A 25,981-nucleotide genomic window follows, 5' to 3' on the forward strand; every position below is an offset into this window, starting at 1 on the left:
GCTGCCGTTTGCTTGGAACTGCCCGGTGATGTCCAGCATTCTAAGATGTTATAATGACAGATTCTGCAGATGCTGGCAATCCAGAGTGACTGACACACACACACATCTCTCTCTCCCTCCCTCCCTCTCCCTCTCTCTCTCCCCCCCCCCTCTCTCTCTCCCCCTCCCCCCTCTCTCTCTCTTCCCCTCTCTCTTTCCCTCCCTCCCTCCCTCTCCCCCTCCCTCTCTCTCTCCCCCCTCTCTCTCTCTCGCTCTCTCTCTCTCCCCCTCCCCCTCTCTCTCCCCCTCCACCTCTCTCTCCCCCTCCCCCTCTCTCTCCCCCTCCCCCTCTCTCTCCCCCTCCCCCTCTCTCTCCCTCGCTCTCTCCCCCTCCCTCTCTCTCCCCCTCCCCCCTCTCTCTCCCTCCTCTCTCTTCCCCTCTCTCTTTCCCTCCCTCCCTCCCTCTCCCCCCTCTCTCTCGCTCTCTCCCCCTCCCCCTCTCTCTCCCCCTCCCCCTCTCTCTCTCCCTCCCTCTCTTCCCTCTCCCTTTCTCTCTCCCCTCTCCCTCTCTCTCTCCCCCTCCCCCTCTCTCCCTCCCTCCCCTCTCCCTCTCTCTCTCTCCTTCCCTCCCTCCCTCACTCTCTCTCTATTTCACAACCCCCTCCCCCTCCCCCCCGGAGGAACTCAGCAGATCAGGCAGCCCCTACGGAGGGGAATGAACCCTTGGGCCGAGGTCCTTCGTCAGGACTGGTAAGGACAGGAAGGCACCAGAATAAGAAGGTGGAGGGAGGGGAGTACAAGCTGGCAGGTGCTAGGTTGACCAAGAAAGGGGAAAGGTTGGTGTGTAGAGGAGGGGGGTTGAAGGGAGGTGATGGGTGGGAAAGACAAAGGACTGGAGAGGAAGGAATCTGACAGGAGAGGAGAGTGGACCGTGGGAGAAAGGGAAGGAGGAGGGACACCAGGGGGAGGTGATGGGTGGGGAAGGTAAAGGGCTGGAGAGGAAGGAATCTGACAGGAGAGGAGAGTGGACCGTGGGAGAAAGGGAAGGAGGAGGGACACCAGGGGGAGGTGATGGGTGGGGAAGGTAAAGGGCTGGAGAGGAAGGAATCTGACAGGAGAGGAGAGTGGACCGTGGGAGAAAGGGAAGGAGGAGGGACACCAGGGGGAGGTGATGGGTGGGAAAGGTAAAGGGCTAGAGTGGAAGGAATCTGATAGGAGAGTGGACCGTGGGAGAAAGGGAAGGAGGAGGGGATCCAGGGGGAGGTGATAGGCAGATTACAAGAGAAGTGGGGAGCCGGAATGGAATATGTTATTCAGTGAATAACATTCTTAAGGCCAGTTAGCTTAACATCTGTAGTCGGGAAAATGTCATTAAGGAAGAAATAGTAAAGTATTTAGAAAGGAGGGGTTCCATTAGACAGACACAGCATGGATTCAGAAAGGGCAGGTCCTGTTTGACAAACTTACTGGAGTTCTTTGAGGACATAATGAGTGCAGTGGATAGAAAGTGGATGTCATTTACTTGGCGTTCAGTGGGGTGCTTCACAAGAGACTTATAAATAAGATACGGATGCATGAAGTCAGAGGAAGTATATAGGCGTGGATAGTGGATTGGTTAACCGATAGAAGGCAGAGAGTTGGTATAAATGGGAGTTTCTCCAGTTGGCAGTCAGTGGGGTGCCATCGATGTCGGTGCTGGGCCGGCAGCTGTTTACCATTTCCATTGATTTGGAAGAGGGGACTGAGTGTAGCGTAGCAAAGCTTGCTGATAACACTAAACTAAGTGGAAAAGCAAATTGTACAGATGATGTGGAGAGTCTCCAGAGGGATATTAGGTTAAGTGAGTGGGTCAAGGTCTGGCAGATGGAACACAGCATTGATAAATGTGAGATCATCCACTCTGGAAGGAATATAGAAGAGCAGGTTATTATTTAAATGGTGAAAGATCGCAGCATGAGGTCGTGCAGAGGGACTTGGGAGTGCTTGTGCATGAATCACAAAAAGTTGGCTTGCAGGTACAACAGGATAGTAAGGGAAACAGAATGTTGTCCTTCATGGCTAGAGGGATTGAATTGAAGAGCAGGGAGGTCACAGGGTACTGGTGAGACCGCACCTGGAGTACCGCGTGCAGTTCTGGCCTCTTCACTCGAGGAAGGATATGCCAGCAATCATCTGCAGATTTCCTCGTGTTTGCTCGAGGAAGGATAGACTGGCTTTGGAGGCGGTGCAGAGGTGGTTCACCAGGTAGATTTCAGACTTGAAGGGGTTAACCTACGAGGAGAGATCGAGTCGCCTGGGACTTTACTCTCTGGAATTCAGAAGGATGAGAGGGGATCTTATAGAAACATACAAAATTTCAAAAGGGATAGATACGATAGAAGTAGGAAAGTTGTTTCTACTGGTAGGTGAGACTAGTATCCTCTGGGATCTGTTTTTCCCAGAGGGTGGTGAATCTGTGGAAATCTCTGCCCAGGGAAGCAGTTGAGGCTTCCTCACTAAATATATTTACGATACAGTTAGATAGATTTTTAGATAGAAGGGGAATAAGGAAAAGGAATAAGGAGCTGAGTTTATGGACAGATCAGCCATGATCTCATTGAATGGCGGGGCAGGCTCGATGGGCGGTTGGCCGACTCCGGCTCCTATTGCTTATGTTCTTATGAATCATGAATGGAATAACAACTGCTTTCTTTCACCGGGGTGTCTCAAACTATTTAGTTTGAGAGCTTTAGGTGAGAGCAAATGTGCACGGCATTCTTTAGAAGCAGTGATGTGTTGCCATGGAAACACTTTCCTATCATGTTTGGAGAGCTAATTTGTAATCTTGGTGCGTATTGGATTAAAGGTGAATTGCTTAATGGTGTGATGGAACTGTAATTTTTCCATCTATCAAGTTCCTTATTTATTTTGGCGTGAACTTAAACAAAAACGTTGCATGTGCAAATTTGGGATTTTTTAAATTAATGTGGAAATTTGCATTTCACTATTTTTACAGAATTAAAATTATTTTTTTTAAAAATCTCCCCTTCCTGTATTCCCCACTCTGAGTTTTTTACTTCTCCCTGGGTCCCCACCCACTTCCATCGCTCCTCCGGTCCACTCTCCTCTCTCAGATTCTTTCCTCCTCCATCCCTTGACCTTTCCCACCCACCTGGCTTCACCTATCACTTTCCAGCTGGCCTCCTTCCTCTCTCCTCAGCTTTTTATTCTGGCGTCCTCCCCCCTCCCTCTCCAGTCCCGATAAAAGGCCTCGACCTGTAACACCGACTGTTTATTCATCCTCCTCGACGCTGCCTGACCCGCTGAGCTCCTCCAGCGTTTTGTGCGAGTTGCTCTGGATTTCCGGCGCCTGCAGACTTGCTTGTGGTTACAATTAAAATGACTCCCTGCATGTGCTACACCTCAAAAGACTCGCCAAATGTCGGAAATGCCTCGGTTTTCGAGGCATAGCTGACAGATTCCAAGTGTACATCTTCAAATTGTCGGCTATTAATTGAAACCTTGAATTATTTGTTAGTTTGAAATGAAATCAAGAAAAAAGCCTGCCGGATCACGATTTGAACTGTTTGATAGTTTAATAGTATTTAGCATTTTTGCATGTTATTTATGCCCCAGGTGCAGAAAGATTTCTCAAACGCAGAAATTTAAGTGTGTTTCTTTTGTGATATGCAGCTTTTCGCAAAATGGTTGTTGTTCCCCTCCCGAGGAGCTAGCCAGCACTCAGGCAGGGCGAACGGACAATAAAGGGCACTGAGACTCAGGAACAGAATTAGGCCACTCAGCCCATCCAGTCTGCTTCGCCGTTCCATCATGGCTGGCTTATTACCCTCTCGACCCCATTCTCCTGCCTTCTCCCCCGTAACCTTTAACACCCTGACTAATCAAGAACCTCCACGTTAAATATACCTAATGACTCGTCCTCCGCGACCATCGGCGGTGATGGATTCCACGGACCCGCCGCTCTCCTCTCACTGAAAAAATTTCCTCTCAGCTCTGGGCGCCCCCCCGGTCATGGGAAACATCCTCACTGTTCTAGGCCTTTTAACATTCGATAAGTTTCAATCAGATTCACCTCCCTTCTGGACTCCGGCGAGAACAGACCCAGAGCCATCAACCTCTCCCCTTGAATGTTTTCACCTTCATTCCCAGGATCACTCTCGTGAACTTCCTCTGATACCAGCACGCCTTAGGCGAAAGGGCCTGAAGCTGCTTGCAATGCTCCCAACTGCGTGCTGACCAATGCCCTACAAGGCTTCAGTATTGCCTTTCAAAGGCTTCAGTATTTTTTTCTGTCCCTCTCAAAATGAAAGCCTGCATTCCGTTTTCCTGCCTTACCACCCACTCAGCCTGCACGATAACGTTCAGAGAACCCTGCGCGAGGTCTCCCACGTGCCTTTGCGCCTCTGATTTCTGAATTTTCTCCCCACTTAGAAAGAAGTGTGTGCCTTCATTCCTTCTTACCAAAGTGCATGGCCATACGCTTCTGGCAGTGGGCGGCCATCGATCCCGGGGGACTGAGGTGTCCTCTCCGGAGAGCTAGCCTGGGCAGGAAAGTTTGAAGAACTGGCCGGTGCCCATGAAGTGGGTTTCCCCCTCTCCGTGCCACTGATGTAGTGGAAGGGAAGGGCAAGCACCGATACAGCTTGGCGCCAGTGTCGTCGCAGAGGTTGTAAACAACATCAAAGTGCCTTAGGGGTTTACTCCCATGGGTGGGCGGAGGTTTAAAATCCCTCTCCTCGGCAAGGCGGATGAGCCTCACCCGCCCGAAAGGCTTTTGGACAAGACAGTACATTCCGGCTGCCACTGCCTTGCTACTCTCCTGATCTGTCATGCTCTTCCGCTTCCTCAACACTACCCGCCCCTCCTCCTGTCTCGGTATCATCCACAAATCTGGCCACCAAGCCGTCAGTTCCATCGTTCAGATCCTTGACGTATTCTTGGAAAGAAACCGTCGCAATGCCGACCCCTGCGGACCTGCAGTCAACCGGAGAGGGGCAACTCTTTGCCTCCTGCCAATCAGCCAACCTTCTACCTATGCTAAGGTAATACTGTGGCACCTTGTCAAAGGCCTTCTGAAACTCCCGAGTAAACAGCGTCCACTGACCCTCCTTTGTCTATTCTGCCTGTAATTTCCCCTTAAAGAAACCATGCATCTCCAAGTACCGGAAGCCTCGTCCTTAATAATGGACTCCCAAAGTTTTCCCACAGTTTTCCCTGGCTTTTGCCTCCCTCCCATCTTAAAGAGTGAAGTGACGTTTGGAAATTTCCAGTCCTCCGGAACCATTCCAGAATCCAATGACTCTTGAAAGATTATTACTAATGCCTCCCCAATCTCTACAGCTGCCTCTTTCAGCACCCTGCGGTGTGGCCCGTCTGGCGCAGGTGACTCGACTGCGGTAAAAGCTTTCAGCTTCCCAAGCACCTTCTTAATAACAGCAACTGCGCTCACTTCTGCTAACCGACGCTCGAGTTCCTGGCGTGACCACAACTATGTATTGTACTGTGCAAAAGTCCTGGGCTCGTGTGTATAGCTAGGGTGTCTGGGGTTTCCACGGTCCTGCGGTGATTCTTGTATATCGCACTGGGCTGCTGCCGCTAAAAAAAAATCAAGTTTCATGACACCTGTGAGTGATGATGAACCCGATTCTGATACGGGTCTCTGTTGTGGACTGAGAGTGGGAAGGGGGGCAGGGAGAGGGGGAGTTTCACGTTTCTCTCTGAAAGACTTTCATGTTTCTTTCTTTGCTTCGTAGCGATCTGGAGAGGACAGATTTCAGAGTTGTACCTGGATTCATGCTTTGATAATAAATGAACCTCTGACTCTTTGGTTGGGAAAGGTGGGGAGGGAGCGGGAAGCACCAGAGAGACATTCTTTAACGACCAATAAGCCAATTGTTTGGAATCAAATGACCTTGCCTGGTGTCTCAGGGCTGGGGGTGTGTCTGCACCCACGCCACCCCCTCCTGCCCCTGGCGCTCCACCCTCGCTGTTCCCTACATCCTGTGCTCCCGCCAGATTGACAAACTTGCTCTCGGCTGCACGTCGACAAGCCTTCGACACCCTGGCTATGTGTGCATGTCCCCTAAGTGTGACAGTGACGTTCATAATTTCTTTTGTGGGGTTAATACTTCATTAATGTCGGAGATGATATTTGAAAGGAGAGAATTTGGGGAGCGCCAGTGTGTCTGTGAGACAGCGTTCGCAGTATGAACGTTTTTCACCTGTGCTGGACTCAGAAAATTGCCTTGGGGATACGAATGGACTGGTCAAAGAACACCGAGGCTGTCTACAAGAAGGGTCAGAGCTGTCTCTACTATCTGAGGAGACTGAGCTCCTTTAACATCTGCCGGACGATGCTGAGGATGTTCTACGAGGCTTTGGCGGCCAGTGCTATCATGTTTGCTGTTGTGTGCTGGGGCAGCAGGCTGAGGGTAGCAGACACCAACAGAATCAACAAACTCATTCGTAAGGCCAGTGATGTTGTGGGGGTGGAACTGGACTCTCTGACGGTGGTGTCTGAAAAGAGGATGCTGTCCAAGTTGCATGCCATCTTGGACAATGACTCCCATCCACTCCATAATGTACTGGTTAGGTACAGGAGTACATTCAGCCAGAGACTCATTCCACCGAGATGTAACATTGAGCGTCATAGGAAGTCATTCCTGCCTGTGGCCATCAAACTTTACAACTCCTCCCTCGGAGTGTCAGACACCCTGAGCCAATAGGCCGGTCCTGGACTTATTTCCACTTGGAATAATTAACTTATTATTATTTAATTATTTATGGTTTTATATTGCTATATTTCTTCACTATTCTTGGTTGGCGCGGCCGTAACAAAACCCAGTTTCCCTCGGGGTCAATAAAGTACGTCTGTCTGTCTGTTTCTCTCCCTAGTGCCCTGAGGTGCGTCTGAACATTATCTCCAATCTGGACTGCGTGAATGAGGTGATTGGAATCCGCCAGTTATCACAGTCTCTGCTGCCAGCCATTGTGGAACTAGCAGAAGATGCCAAGTGGAGAGTGCGCCTGGCAATCATCGAGTACATGCCCCTGCTCGCAGGGCAGCTGGTGAGTGTTTTTCATCGTGGATGATTTGCAGAACGGAAATGATTGCCCATGTCAAATTCATACTTTAAAGACACAAATAACTTCGAACGCCTTCTTTCCTTTTTGCGCCAGAAGCAAACGTGCGATTGTAACAATTATACTCGTAGCCCAGGGCTCCCCACCTTTTTTTTGATTGACCATCGACCGTGCGGCCTGTGGATCCCGGGGTGGGAAGCCTTTTTAGTCCAGCAGGTTTAGGGACTGCGGACTTTTTCAGACTTACGGTTTTTATATTCTATTTTTTACATCGCTTGTTTCTTTTCATTTTGTTGTGTGAGGCTGTTTGGGGGTTAAATGTTTTGTTGGATATTTGTGTTGGGTTTGGGGGGGGGGCTGATGATCAGGATGCCATTCTTTTTTGTACTGGGGGGGTGTGGGTTTCGTGTTTCTCTCTGAAAGACTTTCATGTTTCTTTCTTTGCTTCGTGGCTATGTGGAGAAGACAGATTTCAGAGTTGTACCTGGATACATGCTTCGATAATGAGTGAACCTTTGACTCTTTGGTTGGGAAAAGGGGGAAGGGAGCAGAGAGGCATTCTGTAATGCAATAAACGAATTGTTTGGAACCAAGTGACCTCTTGAGAGCAGAATTAGTCCATTCAGCCCATCGAGTCTCCTGCAACATTCCACCATGGCTGATTCATCGTCCCTCTCAACCTCATTCTCCTGTCTTTGCCCCGTATCCTTCCACGCCCTGATTAATCAAGAGCCTGCCGGCCTCCATTTTAATTACACCCAATGTCTCGGGCCCCACATTCGTCCGTGGAAGTGAATTCACCGCCCTCCAGCCTGAAGAAATTGCTCCTCGTCTCTTTTTCTGCCAGGCGCTCCGATTACCTCTGCCATCCCAGAGACGTGCTGGTTGTAAGCTGGTTATTGTAGATTATCTCTTTGTGTCGGTAACTAGCAGAAGTACTGAGGTTGTGTTCATGGGTTCAGTGTCCACTCAGAAATCAGATGGCGGAGGGGAAGAAGCTGTTCCTGAATCGTTGAGTGAGTGTCTTCAGGCTCCTGTACCTCCTCCCTGATGGCAGAGGGGAAGAAGCTGTTCCTGAATCGTTGAGTGTGTGTCTTCAGGCTCCTGTACCTCCTCCCTGATGGCAGAGGGGAAGAAGCTGTTCCTGAATCGTTGAGTGTGGGCTTTCAGGCTCCTGTACCTCCTCCCTGATGGTAGCAGTGAGAAGAGAGCATGTCCTGGGTGTTGGGGGGGGGGGGGGGGTCCTTAATGATGGACACAGCCTTTTTGAGGCAACGCTCCTTGAAGATGTCCTGGATAATACGAAGGTTAGAGCCCATGATGGAGCTGACTAATTTTACAACTCTCCTGTATTTTGTGTGGAATTGGTTTTAAGGAAGCCAGTCACCCTAAGTTTTGGTGTGAAAACACAAGATAGGTTTTCTCAGCTGGAAACTAACAACGCTCCTGTTGTGCTGTGTTCCTGTGTTTTACGGTTAATCATAAAACTGTTTAGTGAATATTTACACCTTTGTGGTTAAAGAGTTGTCAAGGCCTGGGTAAGAGTCACCGGCAGAGCTTGTGGTTGGACTACTCAGCCACATGGTTACCCTGGGGGAGTTTTTAGTTGTGCTGGATATGAAGCAAAGTAACCTGAGAATTATGCACCGTGGGAAAAGGCTAACTCGTTCCCAGTGATTGAATGTAGAAAGTAGAATGGTGCGTTGTCACGTCGAAGAGAGATACCGCGCTGGTCGGGATCTGAAATCTGAATAATCCAGCACATGTGGCAGCATGCGTAGTTAACGTTTAAATCGTGAAGCTGAAATAGCTTCCTGCTGTGGATTTGGTAGCATGGGTTGTTAAAAATACAGAGCAGAATAAGGCCCTGCCTGCCCTTCGATTGCCGCCCAGCGAACCCTGATCCCACCCTAGCCCAAACAGGAGGCAGGTAACAGTGACTACTAACTGGGTGCGTCTCTGGATTGTGGGAGGAAACGCTGGCATTCCGCAGGGAAAACGTACCGGCTCCTCGCAGGTGCCAATCAGAATTGAACTTTGAACTCTGACCCCCCCCCCCAGCTGTAATAGTGTCACGCCAACTGCTACGCTACCGATAGTAGTAACGTTCTTACTGTCTTCATTAAACCATTGGAAACTTCTAAGTTTTTTTCTATTTTTCATGGATCATAGTCCTGGTATTGTATTGGCACAAAGAAATTAATTCAAGGATATTCCAAGTACTTTGTATAGCCTTGTGCAGTTTATTAGTGGACGTGGCCAGTCTGTCTTGTGTGACCCCTTGGCCGTTGGCTGAAAGGAGCTAGCTAACTGTTCTGGTAAGTGGAGGCGGCTAGAATGCAAATGTCGCGAGTTGGCATGTTCTGCTAGAAGTTCCAGGGGTTATTTTATCAACGTTCTTCTTTTTCTCGTCAAAACCTGTTTAGGGGGTAGAGTTTTTCGATGAGAAGTTGAACTCCTTGTGCATGACGTGGCTGGTGGATCACGGTGAGTATAGGCCTTGATGAATCGTTACTTCTGTTGGACGAAAGCTCTTCAAAGTTGTCCACCTCGTTTAATGGCGCTTCCTTGATGCTGAGTGAGCCTACTAAACCCCTTACCAAAAGTTCGTCATCCCGGTTTGTCACATCCTCAAAGGAATGGGGCATGCCCTTCCTCACAAAGCCATGCTGACCCTCCCAAATCAGGCTATGCTTCTTGTAAATCCTGCCTGTAAGAATATTCTCCTAAAACTCACTGGTCTGTAATTCCCAGGGTCATCCCTACTCTCTTTCTTGAACAAGGAAATAATGTTTTCCAACTTGCAATCATCTGGTACTTCCTCCAGCGAGGATGCCCAGATCGTCACTAAAGGTGCAGTGATCTCTTCCCTTGCTTCCCATAAGTAACCCTGGGGTATATCTCATCCAGCCCCGGTGAGGATGCCCAGATCATCACTAAACGGTGCAGCAATCCCTTCCCTTGCTTCCCGTAGTAACCCTAGGGCAGGGGTCAGCAACCTTTACCACTGAAAGAGCCACTTGGACCCGTTTCCCACAGAAAAGAAAACACTGGGAGCCGCAAAACCCGTTTGACATTTAAAATGAAATAACACTGCATACAACGTTTTGTTTTGCCTTTATGCTATGTATAAACAAACTATAATGTGTTGCATTTATGAAATTGATGAACTCCTGCAGAGAAAACGAAATTACATTTCTGCATGCAACAAAAACATTTTGAACTCCGAAAAAAAGACGTTGGGTTGAAGGTTACTTTTAAGTAAAATACTCAATGTCTATTTGAGTCCTTCTTGTATTTATGAAAAACGCCAAACTTAAATTTGCCGCCAGCAGCAAACCAAAAATAACGTCAGCCAGCTGTCAACTTGAAAAATAAAAGGACTATTTCACTGAACAATGAAAACATATGAATATATGTAAAATAATAGGCAATTAAAATATTTATCATACTTGGTCAGGTTGACTCACACCTGACAATGCAGTCGTATTCAGTAGGGATGGATCGATGCTTAGGGGAGTGACCGGGAAGGATAATGTGTTTTTTTTCCTCTCTGAACTCACAGAAGCATTTCCTAAACGATGTTTGCATTGTGATGATTGCAGAATGTAAATACTCCGAATTTATCATGTCGTGACCTTGTTTGAACTCTCTCAAATTGGGGAAGTGAGACAATGTGCCTTTCTGTAAATCTCTGGCAAGCACTGTCAACTTGCGCTCGAATGCCAAAACATCCTCCAACATGTGTAGGGCTGTACGTCCTTTCCCCTGAAGAGCTGTGTTCAGCGTGTTCAGGTGCGCTGTCATGTCTACCATGAAGTGTAGCTTTTCCAGCCACTCTGGCTGTTCCAGCTCAGGAAAGGTGGGCCCTTTGCTGCCCAGGAAAGTTTTCACTTCTTCCAGACACGCGACAAAGCATTTCAGCACCTCCCCTCTGGACAGCCAGCGATAAAAACACGTTGTAGCGGTGTGCTACACGCAGTCAGTAAACTGCAGTCAAAGATAGCTTTATTCGAACTGAACAGCCTTGCTTTTAAGCCTCCCTCAACCCGCCCCCCATGGGCGCGGATGCTGCAAAAGACACGTACTCACAAACCCCCGTAGGCTATCTCCCTTAGCCTGAACGCTGGCTAATTGTGAGCCGGTTCGGATGTGTCAGGAAATGGGTCGCCACAACGTCTTAATTAGATTGTACAAGATCACCATAATCTTCAAATTTAGAATTACATTTCAAAAACTAACAAACTAACATAAAATACATATTAATTAAATACTGACCAATTATTTCCCAAAGCAACAGGGAGCCGCAGCACAGACGTAAAAGAGCCACATGTGGCTCCGGAGCCGCGGGTTGCCGACCCCCGCCCTAGGGTATGCCCCATCCGGCCCCAGGGACATCTGTCCAGCACGTCCGCTTTTCCTAATGTCAATAAGTTGTAGCATATCACTGCCCTCACAAACATCAAGGTCCCTCTCACTGGTGATTACTGAAGCAAAGTCTTCGCTGCGGATCTCCCCCAAAGTCCTCCGGCTCCAGACGCGTTTCGACTTTCAGCTCTGGCCGGCCCAGACCCTCACTCTGGCCATCCTCCTGTTCTTCAAGTACGTGTCCAATGTCTCGGGGGGTTTTTTTTCCCTGAATCCTACTCGCCAAGTCCTTCTCACTTCTAGTTCTCCAGAGCCCAGGCTGATCTTCGCATCCTTCGCTTCTAGACTAGCTGTTCCGCGTCTCTTGTCAAGCACGGCTCCTTCGCCCTTCTGTCCCTTCCCCGCCTCGGTGGGACAAACCTCTGCAGAGCCCCATCCAAGTGAAGCCCGAAACGACTTCCGCGTTTCAATCGTGTGTTTCTGAGTGCATTCATCCCAGTTTGTACTCCCAGGTTCCTGCCCAATACCATCATAATCCTAACACCCCCCCCCCCCCCCATTATTATTGCTACAAGTACACTTGTACACATGGTGACAAGAAACAGACTCGACTTTAACAGATACGTTTATTTATTATTCGAGAATAGCCCATCAAGCCACATCGACCAGAAACCAGCCGATCTAACCCTCGCCTAATCACAGCACAGTTTACAATGACCAGTGAGCCTACTAGCCGGGACGTCTGCAGAGTCTGTGGGGCGTTGGGGGCGCTGGACCCACGATCCGCTCCGGTTGGTTGCCACGGGCACCGGAGCTGGGGATCTGAAATAGTAGCTGGAAGCTCTGGAGGCGCTGAATAGAGCAGGCGGAATGAATGGGCAGGGATTCACAGACGCATCTCCCGACATGACCTCATGCCGGCCTCATCTGCTCCTTTTTTTCAACCCCCCACGGACGAGTTCCTAATCCTGCCGGCGTCTCCAGGAGCCGCCCGTCACATCTGCAGTGCCTCCCTGGTTTTCTTCTTTCCTGACGGTCAAAGCTATGCCGTACTCAAGCCGGCTTTGAGGCAACGTCGCTCAGGTCCTGTGTGTTTTTTTGTGTAAAAGATGGTTCTCTTCGTTCTCTTCGGGGTAAGCGGGTTGTGGTATTTAATTGATGCCGGAAGCCCCTCCTGAGACTTAGGCCACTCAGGTGTACCCTGTGTGTCACCCGTCGTGAATTTCTCAGCCATTAAATTGGGAGCTTTCAAGCTTCTGTGCTGTCGTCAGTCAGAATGTAGTTTATCCTTGCAAATGACATTCGCATTCCTTACCCTTTTTATAAGTGAATGGCAGATGAGGATATTTTTCCCTGTGCAAGTAATTTCCCAAAAGCAGCCGGGCTGATTTTTCTTTAAAGTGCGCTTTGATTAAAGACCAATAAAATTAACAACAGATTTGATTTGGACTGTTTGGCTTTTCGTTTAGGACCTTGGAATCTGAATATTGCGGTTAGGGCTTGAACAATGACTAATTATTCAATTACAATAATCAGTAATAAATAATGGTAATCGATCCGATGTATTTTTTAATGTATCTGATGGGGTGGACAATGGCGTCGTGGTCAGCACAACAGTTTACAATTGGGTTTGATTTCCGCCGCCGCACGTGAGGAGTTTATACATTCTCCCCGTTTCCTCCCAAAGACGTGCTGGTTGGTAGGTTAACTCGGTCATTGTAAATTGTCCTGTAATTAGTCTAGGCTTAAATCGAGGGCGGCTCGCAGGGCATGCTGTATCTCAATAAATACTCAACAATAAATAAGTATATTAAAACGCTACTTTCCAAGCGCCTAATTCTGGACCTGTGAACGCTGTCTTGCAGTGTACGCCATTCGCGAGGCCGCGACCAACAACTTGACCAAGTTGGTGGAGAAGTTCGGCAAGGACTGGGCCGAATCCACCATTGTGCCGAAAGTACTTGCCATGGCCAGTGACCCCAACTACCTTCACAGAATGACCACCCTGTTCTGCATTAACGTGAGTAGAACTTTGACAACGCTTCCATTAAACTTCGCAAGCTGCTAAAATATTTCATGAATAAAACGTACAGTTAGAACACACACTTAAGAATAAAGGACTTAACAGATATGGATTTATTTAAAATGTTCTTCTAATAAGTTCTTTGTGAATGTTTAGATCCTGCAAAAAATCAATTAACAACACTTAATTTCTCAACGTTGCCAAAGCTGCTCCTTCTAGTATTGACATCTGCTTGATACGAGGCTGTGTGCTTGCGTTATTTGCTGGGGTGGAGTGGTGTTCCGTGTTTAATCGGCAGGGTGTCTGGAGTGAAGAAGTGATTGGAGGGCGAGACTTCTCATGGTTCTGTGAGTTCCGATCCGTCCCTGTGGAAATGGACGGACCGTGTTAGCTGAAGGACAACTGATTTAAGGACCGGTTGCCCCACCTGATGGCTAACAACTTTGAAGTTTTATTTCACAAGGGTCTGTTTCCGTGCTGTCGTGGACTATGCTGAGAGATCTGAATACCTTGAAATGGCCGTTATACATTATCTGGCTGAGTGAATTTTAAGTTTTTTCATGCAACTAGTTCAACTTACAAGTGGTCTTAAAGGCCCCCACAGTCTTCGGTTTTGCAACTTTCCTGTTGCAAAGTTGACTTCTTTCCCTAGTTTTATTTTGATGGGCTTGGGCCTCGCTGGAGTTTGGACAAGGTGAGGGGGAGATTCCGTTGGATGTGGAGAGGATGTTTCCTATAGTGGGGGAGTCTAGGACCAGAGGACACAGATAGAGTGGATGTGGAGAGGATGTTTCCTATAGTGGGGGAGTCTAGGACCAGAGGACACAGATAGAGTGGATGGGGAGAGGATGTTTCCTATAGAGGGGGAGTCTAGGACCAGAGGACACAGATAGAGAGTATGTGGAGAGGATGTTTCCTATAGTGGGGGAGTCTAGGACCAGAGGACACAGATAGAGTGGATGTGGAGAGGATGTTTCCTATAGTGGGAGAGTCTAGGACCAGAGGACACAGATAGAGTGGATGTGGAGAGGATGTTTCCTATAGTGGGGGAGTCTAGGACCAGAGGACACAGATAGAGTGGATGTGGAGAGGATGTTTCCTATAGTGGGAGAGTCTAGGACCAAAGGACACAGATAGAGTGGGTGTGGAGAGGATGTTTCCTATAGTGGGGGAGTCTAGGACCAGAGGACACAGATAGAGTGGATGTGGAGAGGATGTTTCCTATAGTGGGGAAGTCTAAGACCAGAGGGCACAGATAGAGTGGATGTGGAGAGGATGTTTCCTATAGTGGGGGAGACTAGGACCAGAGGGCACAGATAGAGTGGATGTGGAGAGGATGTTTCCTATAGTGGGGGAGTCTAGGACCAGAGGGTGGTGAGTCCACAGAATTCATCGTCACAGGCAGCGATGGAAGCCAAGTCACTGGGTATATTTGAAGTGGAGCTTGATAGGTTCCGGAGGGTATCGCGCTCTGCATGAGCTGGTGTTTTTTACGATATCCTAAAGGATTTGGCATGCTGGTCTCTCAGGAACACAGGTGCGGCTGCCGAGTACATTGCTGGAGCGGACTTCAGTTTGGATTGTAAGTGGCCTGAGAGTGGGTAATGAACCGGTGTTCGATCGATTTAAGCACCGAACCAGGTTATAAGAGTCGATGGTGACCTGTAAATCTCCTTTGCAGGACCTCCTCTCCTTGCCGATTATCACCGGTGCCAGTGTGGACTATGTCTTATCGCAGGGCAAAATTGCACTAATCAGATCGATGATCAGTCTGGCTTGTCGAAGGTGGGGGCAGTGAGTGAACGTTTGCATTTTCTGTTGTTTTTTTCAGGTGTTGTCTGAAGCCTGTGGCCAGGAGATCACAGCGAAGCACATGCTGCCGACCGTCCTCCAGATGGCAGGCGATCAGGTGGCAAACGTTCGCTTCAACGTGGCCAAGTCGCTGCAGAAAATCGGACCGGTTTTAGATGCCAGGTGGGTGCTCCAGTGAGCTGGGGCTGGCAACCTGGCCCGCGGAGAACGTTTCCTCGCCCGTTTGGAGTGCAAGTCGAGGCGCCGCTTTCGGCCAGCACCTCCCGTCTCTGCCGGTCCCGTGGACCCCTTAGCCTAACGGTGTTGGTCCGCAACACCAAGATAGTTGTGAACCCCTGCCCACGTACCCGTCCTCTTCAAAGTTGTTAATTCCTCAACCACTTCCTCTGGCAGCTCATTCCATGTACTGTGTGGGAGAGGGGCGTAAACTTGACCCTCAGTCCATCTCCCCCCCACCCCCGGGTGTTTGCCTCACTCTCCTCCTCTGCCAACCTTAAATGATCTTCGCTGTCCCGAGATTATCACCATAAGCCTTAGGAGCAGAAATAGACTGTTCGGCCCATCGACGCTGCACAGACATTCTATCCCCCTCAGCCTCACTCCCTTGCCTTCTTCCCAAGGACACCCTTGCCACGAACATTAAGTGGCCCATTTCTGCCCTTCGAATTACTTGTATTGCCATCGTATTCCCAAGGGCCTCGTGTTACTACCGCTTTCCCAAGCCATGCGTAATATTCCTTTCTGTCAGGTTGTAAGGCTGACCTTGCACTTGCACTCTCATCACCCACGCTACCGCAGGAACTCCAATCAAGGGTCCAGCGTAGAATAGTACAGCATAATACAGGCCCTTCAGCCCACAGTGTTATGCCGACCCTTAAACCCTGCCTCCCATATATCCCCCCCACCTTAAATTCCTCCGTATACCTGTTTAGAAGTCTCTTAAATTTCACTAGTGTATCTGCCTCCACCACTGACTCGGGCAGTGCATTCCATGCACCAAGCACTCTCTTGAGTGAAAAACCTTCCTCTAATATCCCCCTTGAACTTCCCTCCCCTCACCTTAAAGCCCCGTCCTCTTGTACTGCGCAGTGGCGTCGCTTTCCCCTCGAGCAGCTGCTTCCCAGTTTACCCCCTCCTGTTCCTGTCTAATACTCTTACAATTACCCCTTCTGCACCTCAGCACCTTCACCCAAGGATCAGTTTTAATCCGTGAATATCTTAAAACTGAGGGAATTACAATTGCGGCTGAAAATTTGGTCATCTGGCCCGGCTCATTTCCTCGTAAGCTCTGTGACGTCGGCGTGCATACTGTCTGGTGCAGCCCTCCGAGACGCAGTTATTGATTTTGACCCATTGAAGCCTCTGGCGCTCAGAAAAATTCCGTTTGGTACTGGGGAGGTTGAAATCAGCCACTCAGTAAACCCTTTCCGTGACTCGGGTTAGGGGGGTGGGGGGGGTAATAAATCGGCTGTGACGGAATGGACTCGATGGACTGAATGGCCTGGTTCCCTCCCTGTGCCACACATCGTATCTGCCTGTAGGTCTGCTCCCCAGCTCCCAGTGGCCTTTTGGGAGCCCAGCGAACCATTTTATTCGTGTGTCATGTGATGTGTCTGCCTGGACTTCAGTGAGACCTTTGACAGGGTCCTGCACAGGAGGCTGGTCTTTATAGACAGACAATAGGTGCAGAAGTAGACCATTTGGCCCTTCGAGCCTGCACCGCCATTTTGAGATCATGGCTGATCATCTACTATCAATACCCAGTTCCTGCCTTGCCCCCATATCCCTTGATTCCCCTATCCATAAGATACCTATCTAGCTCCTTCTTGAAAGCATCCAGAGAATTGGCCTCCACTGCCTTCCGAGGCAGTGCATTCCAGACCCCCACAACTCTCTGGGAGAAGAAATTTTTCCTTAACTCTGACCCAAGTGACCTACCCCTTATTCTCAAACCGTGCCCTCTGGTACTGGACTCTCCCAGCATCTGGAACATATTTCCTGCCTCTATCTTGTCCAATCCCTTAATAATCTTATATGTTTCAATCAGATCCCCTCTCAGTCTCCTTAATTCCAGCGTGTACAAGCCCTAACCTCTCTACGTAAGACAGTCCAGACATCCCAGGAATTAACCTTGTGAATCTACGCTGCACTTCCTCTACAGCCAGGATGTCCTTCCTTAACCCTGGAGACCAAAACTGTCCACAATACTCCAGGTGTGGTCTCACCAGGGCCCTGTACAAATGCAAAAGATTTCCTTGCTCTTGTACTCAATTCCCTTTGTAATAAAGGCCAACATTCCATTAGCCTTCTTCACTGCCTGCTGCACTTGCTCATTCACCTTCAGTGACTGATGAACAAGGACTCCAAAATCTCTTTGTATTTCTCCCTTACCTAACTCTACACTGTTCAGATAATAATCTGCCTTCCTGTTCTTACTCCAAAAGTGGATAACCTCACACTTCATCACATTAAACGTCATCTGCCAAGTATCTGCCCACTCACCCAGCCTATCCACGTCACCCTGAATTCTCCTAACATCCTCATCACATGTCACACTGCCACCCAGCTTAGTATCATCAGCAAAATTGCTGATGTTATTCTCAATGCCTTCATCTAAATCATTGATGTAAATCATAAACAGCTGTGGTCCCAATACCGAGCCCTGTGGCACCCCACTAGTCACCACCTGCCATTCCGAGAAACACCCATTCACTGCTTCCCTTTGCTTTCTATCTGCCAACCAGTTTTCTATCCATGTCAATATCTTCCCCCCAATGCCATGAGCTTTGATTTTACCCACCAATCTCCTATGTGGGACCTTATCAAATGCCTTCTGAAAATCGAGGTACACTACATCCACTGGATCTCCCTTGTCTAACTTCCTGGTTACATCCTCGAAAAATTCCAATAGATTAGTCAAGTTTTATTGTTAAAACTTCTGGCAAGCTGGCAACATGGGTTAAAAGTTGGCTGCGGATGGTGTTTCAAGCAAAGCCCAGGTTCCAGAAATAGTTGTACTGTTTGGAAGCATGCCCTCTCGTCCATTGCATCTGTACTGACAAATCACTCCTTGCTATAGTAACCCACTTAGCCACGCTAACCCCACATCCCTTTGTCTTGCTCACTGAACCTGTAGAAAAAGCCCGTTGACCCACAGTTCTTCCTTCTCAGTCCCAACGAAGGGTCTGGGCCTGAAGCGTCGACTGTTTATTCATTTCCATAGGTGCTACCTGGCCTGCTGAGGTGCTCCAGCATTTTGTGCATGTTGCTCCGGACTGCGGACTTTATAATTAAAGCAACGCCCAATTGAACCACGTCCTTTTGCCTACAAGTGGTCAATATGCTCCATTCTCTGCACATTCATTTGCCTGTCTAACCGTGTCTCAAACACTTCAACACTCACAAAAAAAAGCTGGAGGAACTCGGCAGGTCAGGCAGCACCGGTCGATGCTTCAGGCCGTGGCCCTCCTTCGGATCTTAAGCACTTCTTTCATATCTGCATCGACTGCCACCAGACCCATCAGTGTGTTCCAGGCACTCAAATCCTCGGCACATCTTTGAGCCGTTCTCCTCTCGCTCTCGCATCTTAACCACGAGCCGTCTGTCTTTGCCTCAGAGTTTTGCAAACTTCAGTCAGCTCGTCCCTCAGACTCGGGAGAAAGCAATCCCAATTTAGCAACCTCTCCGGTGAAGGCTGCAGTACCAGCCAGCATGTCTTCTTTACCTTCTTCAGACCCTTTAAAGGGGAAACCAGAGCTCAAATCAGTACTCCAGATGTGACCCAGTCAGAGATTTATCACAGGCAGCATCCTGGTAAACGTCTTCTGTACCTTCTCCAAAGCCTGCACACTCTTTAAAGGCCTGACCGGCGCTGAATTCAGTACCCCAAGTGTGACCCAACCAGAGATTTATCACAGGCAACATCCTGGTAAACGTCTTCTGTACCTTCTCCAAAGCCTGCACACTCTTTAAAGGCCTGACCGGCGCTGAATTCAATACCCCAAGTGTGACCCAACCAGAGGTTAATCAAGTGACTGTCCAGGTTTTTGTTCCTGCATGAAAAGTTTACTCCTCCGATCCTCTTTAATACATCTTCCCTCTCCCCTTCGACCAGTGACGGACAAACCCTGGTTAAAACCGAAAACTGCACGGTGAGATTTCAGTCAGTGCCACCATCACCATCATGTGACGCCATGGTCTCTCCGTGGCCACGATTGTTTCTTGGTTTGTGCCCTTGCCCCCCGGGCAGCGTGTGTCCTTGCGAGACGGGGTGACCCCAGCCATTATCGGTACTCTTCAGAGATTGTCTGCCCGGCATCAGTGGTCGCATAACCAGGGCTTGTGATCCGCACCGGCTGCACACGTGACCTGCTCCCAGGGCATCGCTTGACCCTGATAGAGGGGCTAAGCAGGTGCTACACCTCGCCCAAGGGTGACCTGCAGGCTAGCGGAGGGAAGGAGTGTCTTACACCTCCTTTGGTAATGACGTATCTCCACCCCAACCCGCCAACCCGTCCAGTTAACGATGTTTATGAAATTGTGCATTTGTGATTTGATGGGAATTTGTGTGGAAAGTAGTAGCAGATGGATCGCATTAAAAGGAAATTTATGAATTTATTGCCCCCTCTCTCCAACGACGTAAAAATGGGGCATCGAAGTTTTGCATCCCTTAACCCAAATGAGCTGAGCTGCAGTTTCTGACTGCTGCAACCCATACCGGGCCAGCAAACAATCAGTTGTGGTCGCAGAAGCCTGCGTGAGAGGCAGAAACGGGAGATTTTTAATCTGGGTAATACCCAGTGTAGTATTGTATTTAAGTGAATGTGCTGCTGTCTTGTCTTTAAGCTCACGGGTACTAAAAATTACTTTTAAATCGCAGCACTTTACAGAACGAGGTCAAACCAATATTGGAGAAATTGAGTCAGGACCAAGATATGGACGTGAAATACTTTGCGCAGGAAGCCATGACTGGTAAGTCGTGGCTTTGCACCCAGCTCGGTCCCAGCATAAGCATTCTCCCTTCAAACAGTTCCGGCCTGCATCGTGTCCCAGAGTCCCAGCTCGGTCCCAGCATAAGCATTCTCCCTTCAAGCAGTTCTGGCCTGCATCGTGTCCCAGAGTCCCAGCTCGGACCCAGCATAAACATTCTCCCCTCAGGCAGTTCCGGCCTGCATCGTGTCCCAGAGTCCCAGCTCGGACCCAGCATAAACATTCTCCCCTCAGGCAGTTCCGGCCTGCATCGTGTCCCAGAGTCCCAGCTCAGTCCCAGCATAAGCATTCTCCCTTCAAACAGTTCCGGCCTGCATCGTGTCCCAGAGTCCCAGCTCGGACCCAGCATAAACATTCTCCCCTCAAGCAGTTCCGGCCTGTATCGTGTCCCAGAGACCCAGCTCGGTCCCGGCATAAGCATTCTCCCCTCAGGCAGTTCCGGCCTGCATCGTGTCCCAGAGACCCAGCTCGGTCCCGGCATAAACATTCTCCCCTCAAGCAGTTCCGGCCTGCATCGTGTCCCAGAGTCCCAGCTCGGTCCCGGCATAAACATTCTCCCCTCAGGCAGTTCCGGCCTGCATCGTGTCCCAGAGACCCAGCTCGGTCCCAGGAGAAGCATTCTCCCCTCAGGCAGTTCCGGCCTGCATCGTGTCCCAGAGTCCCAGCTCGGTCCCAGAATAAGCATTCTCCCCTCAGGCAGTTCCGGCCTGCATCGTGTCCCAGAGTCCCAGCTCGGTCCCAGAATAAGCATTCTCCCCTCAGGCAGTTCCGGCCTGCATCGTGTCCCAGAGTCCCAGCTCGGTCCCAGAATAAGCATTCTCCCCTCAGGCAGTTCCGGCCTGCATCGTGTCCCAGAGACCCAGCTCGGTCCCAGAATAAGCATTCTCCCTTCAAGCAGTTCTGGCCTGTATCATGTACCAGTTTGTCGCTGGGTCTCTGAAGATGAGCACAGGAACCTGCTGGGTTCCTGCTGTAGGGGCACTGATGGTAGAAAAGGCTCTTTAAACTAAAGATGTGTGCCTCGTAATCTGCACGTGCAGCTAGTGGGGGTCGGGGGGAGAAACATGCAGTCCTCAGCAGGTTCAATAAGGGGAATAAAACACAAATTATGGATTCAAAACTCGGAAAGTACAACTGGGAAGCCAACCAGAGGATTATTCAAAGAGCTGGAAAAATGCTGTGATACTTGGAACTGTTTCCAGTTAGAGGGATTTGCTAATTGTTCATCATTATAAACCTTGTGGTAGGGCTGAGCATGAAATTTCCAGTTCTGTCTCCTACTCGCCCTCCCGTTTCTGTGGGCTGAAAAGTTCAAGAGCCAATCCAGAGTTTTGAGTGGAATCCTCAGTGAAGAGTTCTGTGTTTCTGTTAGGTGATTTTTTTAGGGTTTAAGAACAGGTGTTAAAATCTAGTGCTACCGTTCAATAATTCTTTACCATCGTAAGTACTTCCTGTTACCCCGCTGGTGTTCGGGGCAGTAATGAAGACCCTGCATCTCTGGCGGTGTTCAGGGCCCCCCTCATCTTGTCAGTAGCTTCCTCGGTTTTCACTCCCGTCAATCACACAAATCCCGCGGGGGTGGAGCCCAGGAATACCGATGCGCTGGGAGGTAGAAAGATTCTTCATTGCTGTTTCCGTAACAGTTATTGTTTGACCGGTCAGGGTTGTCGGCCCTGAGCTGAACTCCTGAACCCGGGGGACCGCCCTGAGTCTGGCCTCGACCCTTTGACCTGTTTGGCATGGGTGACCCCACCGAGAGCCCAGAGTCCGACCGACGTAGTTCTCCGGGTCATTGAGGCAGGTGAGCCTCCAAACCCCGCGACAAGCTTGTGACCCTCTGGGAGCTCACTGCTGTCGCGGTCAACTTTTGTCCTTCACCCTCACTTGTCCCAACCAGCTGATGCCTCCATTCTAAGTGGCCCTCAGTTAGACGGGGCTCACCCAGGGGAAGGAAGACTCTGATCTCAGATCTCTGCTGCCTCGCGGTGATATCCATGCGTAAAGAAAACTCCGGAGCTGAGGCAGTCCTGCGTCAAGTTCGACGCTGGCCGGCGACTCCGAACCGTATCGGTCTGTTTGGGTTCACCAGCTACGTGGAGAGGGGGAGCCTGCTACGCGGGCAACAGCCCCCTCTCTATATCGTACTGCCCTGGCTTGCGTGTCTGGACAGCTCGGTCACTCCTACCGTGTACGTTTATTACAACTGAATCAATTCATTTGGCATTTCACAAGGAAGTTGATCAAGGAGGTTCCGTCGTTGAGCATTCAAGACGAGGTAGTAAATTCAGATAACTTGATTTTTTTTAAAAAATCACTGAAGAAATGAGAGTATGGGGTCTGTTTTCAGTTGAATGACTTTGAGGTGTGTGTCTTCAGTGAAGCAGAAAACCGGGTCCGCGGTTTCTGCTGAATTAATTGTTGGCTGAGAAGTGGGCTGCATTATTGAGTGGTCCACGGGCATGGATGTTAACATTTTGGCTGAAAGTGACAAGGGTGATGTGAGGAGAGTGGGAGTGGTGAAAGCAGAGTGCAGCATGGGACAGCAAGGGTTACGAGGCAAGAGCAAGACTTTTGTGATTGCTGTAGTCAATACAGGCTCGATGGCCTCCTGCTGCCCCCTGTGTTTCTGCATCGGGCTTATGGATAATGTTTCCTACTTTAAAATCTAGTAGTTAGCAGAACCCAGTAGGTCTTAAAGTGACCAAGGCCTCCATTGGTGAGGGTTGACCGTGGATGTTGCATCCTGGCTGTCCAGATACACGAGCCAGGGCAACAGGATACGGAGAGCGAACTGTTGCCCGTGTAGCAGGCTCCACGCACCCTAAGGAACAGCAGATACAGTTTGTCACGGGAGTTGCCAGTCAGCGTCAAACTCAGCGTTGGGCTGCCTCAGGGGCCCCAGCTCTTGGTTTTTCACTAGGAGTTCACTCCCGGAGCCTCCCCCATGAGCAGGTACAGCGGAGGTTTGAGATCAGAGTTTTCTCTCCCCTCAATGAGCTGACGACCCCCATCCGCCCGGATAGGTCTTAAAGCAACAGGAATTAAGAGTTGGTAATTATATGAATTCACTTGCAATATTTTAGAAATGACATACTCCATTGCTAGGATTCTCACAAGTTGTCATCATAGCTTACAGGCAGATGCACGTTCTGATTATCTTCCGAAGCGTTCACGCTTTGTCTGCTTTCAGTATCTGATCTGCACGTTTTCCTTTCTTATCTAGTGCTTGCCTTATCGTAGAAAGGGGTGAAGAAATGGCTCTCCACACTCGCAGCGAGATCTGCCGCTGACATCTTTGAAAACCTTCTTCCACTCTCTCCTAAGAGGATTACCCCCTGGAAAATGTAAATGTCTCGTAGGTAGTGCCACTGGATTTTAGCTGCCTCGGAGATGATAGTTCCGCAGACTTCCTGCTGCCTGAAATTAGCTTGAGTGATCATAAATGTCTACTCCCCCTATTTATTTTCATTGACTGTAGTGTACCCAGTGGCATTGTGTATCCGGTGGGTTTAGCTGTTAACAAGGATGTGTATTAGCATGCTTCTGCCTCCTCCTCCTCCTCCTCCTCCTCCTTTCCCAAAACTCCTTGGCTTGTATTCCCAGCATCTAATGGCAAATGCTCGAATTGAAACTGAAGATGTCGTCCAATCTGAAGTGGATGGGGCTTGGCCTGGGGAGGAGCCCCACACCGGATGGGTCCTGACGAGGGGGAAAGACGCTACTTGACTTAGAGACGGGGCCTCGTGTGGGAGGGTGTCTGCGCTTGCGTTCTCTCCAGGTCGCTGAACGACGTGCTGTAAGCTTCGACCGACCTTACTGAAATGGCTTTAAATGCCGACCTGCTTATTTCGATGGCGTGCCAGTGGATGCTGCGACTACCCGGTGTCTTGGTTGGGCTGCCCCGCTTCTGTACGTATCAGTTAAAGTAGATTTTCAATAGCTGAGCTTCTCTTCCTGACCAGAATTACAAAATATTGGATCATTCCAGTGGTCTAGTCACATTTGGGATGCCATTTCAATATTGCAAATCATGTAATTTAACGTCTGATAGCTTTTTGAATGATTTTAGGCAGGTTTAACCTGCTACCACTGGATGTCTTTCTCCTAATTTGTACATTACATCGTTGTTTGGACTGATTTCCCTAATAAAGTGGATTAAGGCAAACGCTGTCACGTGTTTTTTTCTCCTCATAATTCTTTCCTTCCTGTTCAATTTCTTTGTCAGGTGGCTCTCTGTGCTCTTCACTGGATCTTAGGCCAAAGTCTTGCACAGAAATCAGAGCTTGTCACTGAAGTGAGTTAGCAAATTTAGTCAACGTGGAGAGGCAAGGGGGGAACGGGCTGTTCAGCCCTTCGTATCCATGTCTGATCTCGTCCCATTGGCCTGTGTTTGGCCCACTGGTGCGATTAATCTTTCCCTCCAAATGTCTTTTAAAACTTGTAGTTGTACCCACCACTACTGCTCCTGTAGTGGCCAGATCTTCACGCGATGCTCCACGTTATGTACGACTGAGACGTAATCTCCCCAACTCTTGTACTGGCTGGCTCAGCCGAATGTTGTAGACGTGCGAAACATTTCCGTTTCCTCGGCTGCTTAAGTCTAGGGAAGACCAACTCCGGGCCCCGCCAAACGTGCGAGATTGAGGCGCGAGCCCACCCGAGACCCCCTGTTTGTGGGGACCCTCTGTAATTTGTTATCCTGTTACTAGATAACCGCATAGAATTAAAATATCCGGTTTTATAATTGGTCACCCCGGGTCAAATCCTACGAACTCTTCTCTCTGGCCCCCACCTTAGTATCCCTCACCAGAGAAACCTCCCCTTAATCATAGAGGAGCAGAAGTAGGCCAATCAGCCCATCGAGTCTGTTTTGCCATCCAATTCTTCCAGTCATCCCCATTTCCCTTGCCTCCTCCCCTTGATGCCCTGGCTAATCAAGAACCCATCTCTCTCTGCCTTAAATACACACAATGATTTGGCCTCCACAGCCGCTCGTGGCAACGAATTCCACCGATTTACTGCCATCTGACTGAATAGGTTTCTCCCCATCTCTGTTCTGAATGGACGTCCTTCAATCCTGAAGCCGTGCCCTCTTGTCCTGGAGCCCCCCGGCCACGGGAAATAACTTTTATCATATCTAATCTGTTCAGGCCTTTTAACATTTGGAATCTTTCTATGAGATCCCCCTCCCCTCATTCTCCCGAACTCCAGGGAATACAGCCCAAGAGCTGACAGACCTTCCTCACACAGTAACCCTTTCATTCCTGGAACCATTCTAGTGAACCCTCTCCGATGTCAGTACATTCTTCTTTTTTTGTAATTTATTTTTTTTTAATTGAGGTTCATCATGAAACAAACATTTCCATAAGGTGTATTTCAGACATTGTGCATATATATCACAAATCTCCACAAAGTATTTATCTGAGATACACACTTATACACCCTCTCAGAAATCCCATTATGATAGTACATTCTTTCTAAAATAAGGAGCCCACAACTGTACGCAATACTGAAGTGTGGTCACACGAGTGCCTTATAGAGCCCCAACATCACATCCCTGCTCCTATATTCTATACCTCCAGAAAAGAACACCAACATTGCATTTGTCACCTTCACCACTGACTCAACCTGGAGATTAATCAAGGACTCCCAAGTCCCTTTGCACCTCTGCATTTTGAATTCTCTCCTCATCTAAATAATAGCCTGTTTATTTCTTCCACCAAAGTG

The 25,981-nt window shown here is 49.1% G+C and overlaps 1 protein-coding gene across 1 annotated transcript in view; it reads left to right on the plus strand.

Annotated features, from left to right (window-relative positions):
* The window catches only part of LOC132385853 (serine/threonine-protein phosphatase 2A 65 kDa regulatory subunit A alpha isoform), a 67,600-nt gene extending 43,181 nt beyond the window's left edge, over positions 1–24,419 (plus strand). Inside the window, exons 10-15 of the mRNA XM_059958081.1 lie at positions 6,874–7,047; positions 9,489–9,549; positions 13,296–13,450; positions 15,285–15,427; positions 20,145–20,236; positions 23,478–24,419. Coding sequence (XP_059814064.1) covers positions 6,874–7,047; positions 9,489–9,549; positions 13,296–13,450; positions 15,285–15,427; positions 20,145–20,236; positions 23,478–23,494 — 642 coding nt within the window. The 3' untranslated portion in view covers positions 23,495–24,419. The remainder of the gene's footprint in view (positions 1–6,873; positions 7,048–9,488; positions 9,550–13,295; positions 13,451–15,284; positions 15,428–20,144; positions 20,237–23,477) is intronic.
* Positions 24,420–25,981: the final 1,562 nt, after the last annotated feature.

This window comes from Hypanus sabinus (genome assembly GCF_030144855.1).
Source record: "Hypanus sabinus isolate sHypSab1 chromosome X2 unlocalized genomic scaffold, sHypSab1.hap1 SUPER_X2_unloc_3, whole genome shotgun sequence".
Classification (NCBI taxonomy): Eukaryota; Metazoa; Chordata; class Chondrichthyes; order Myliobatiformes; family Dasyatidae; genus Hypanus; species Hypanus sabinus.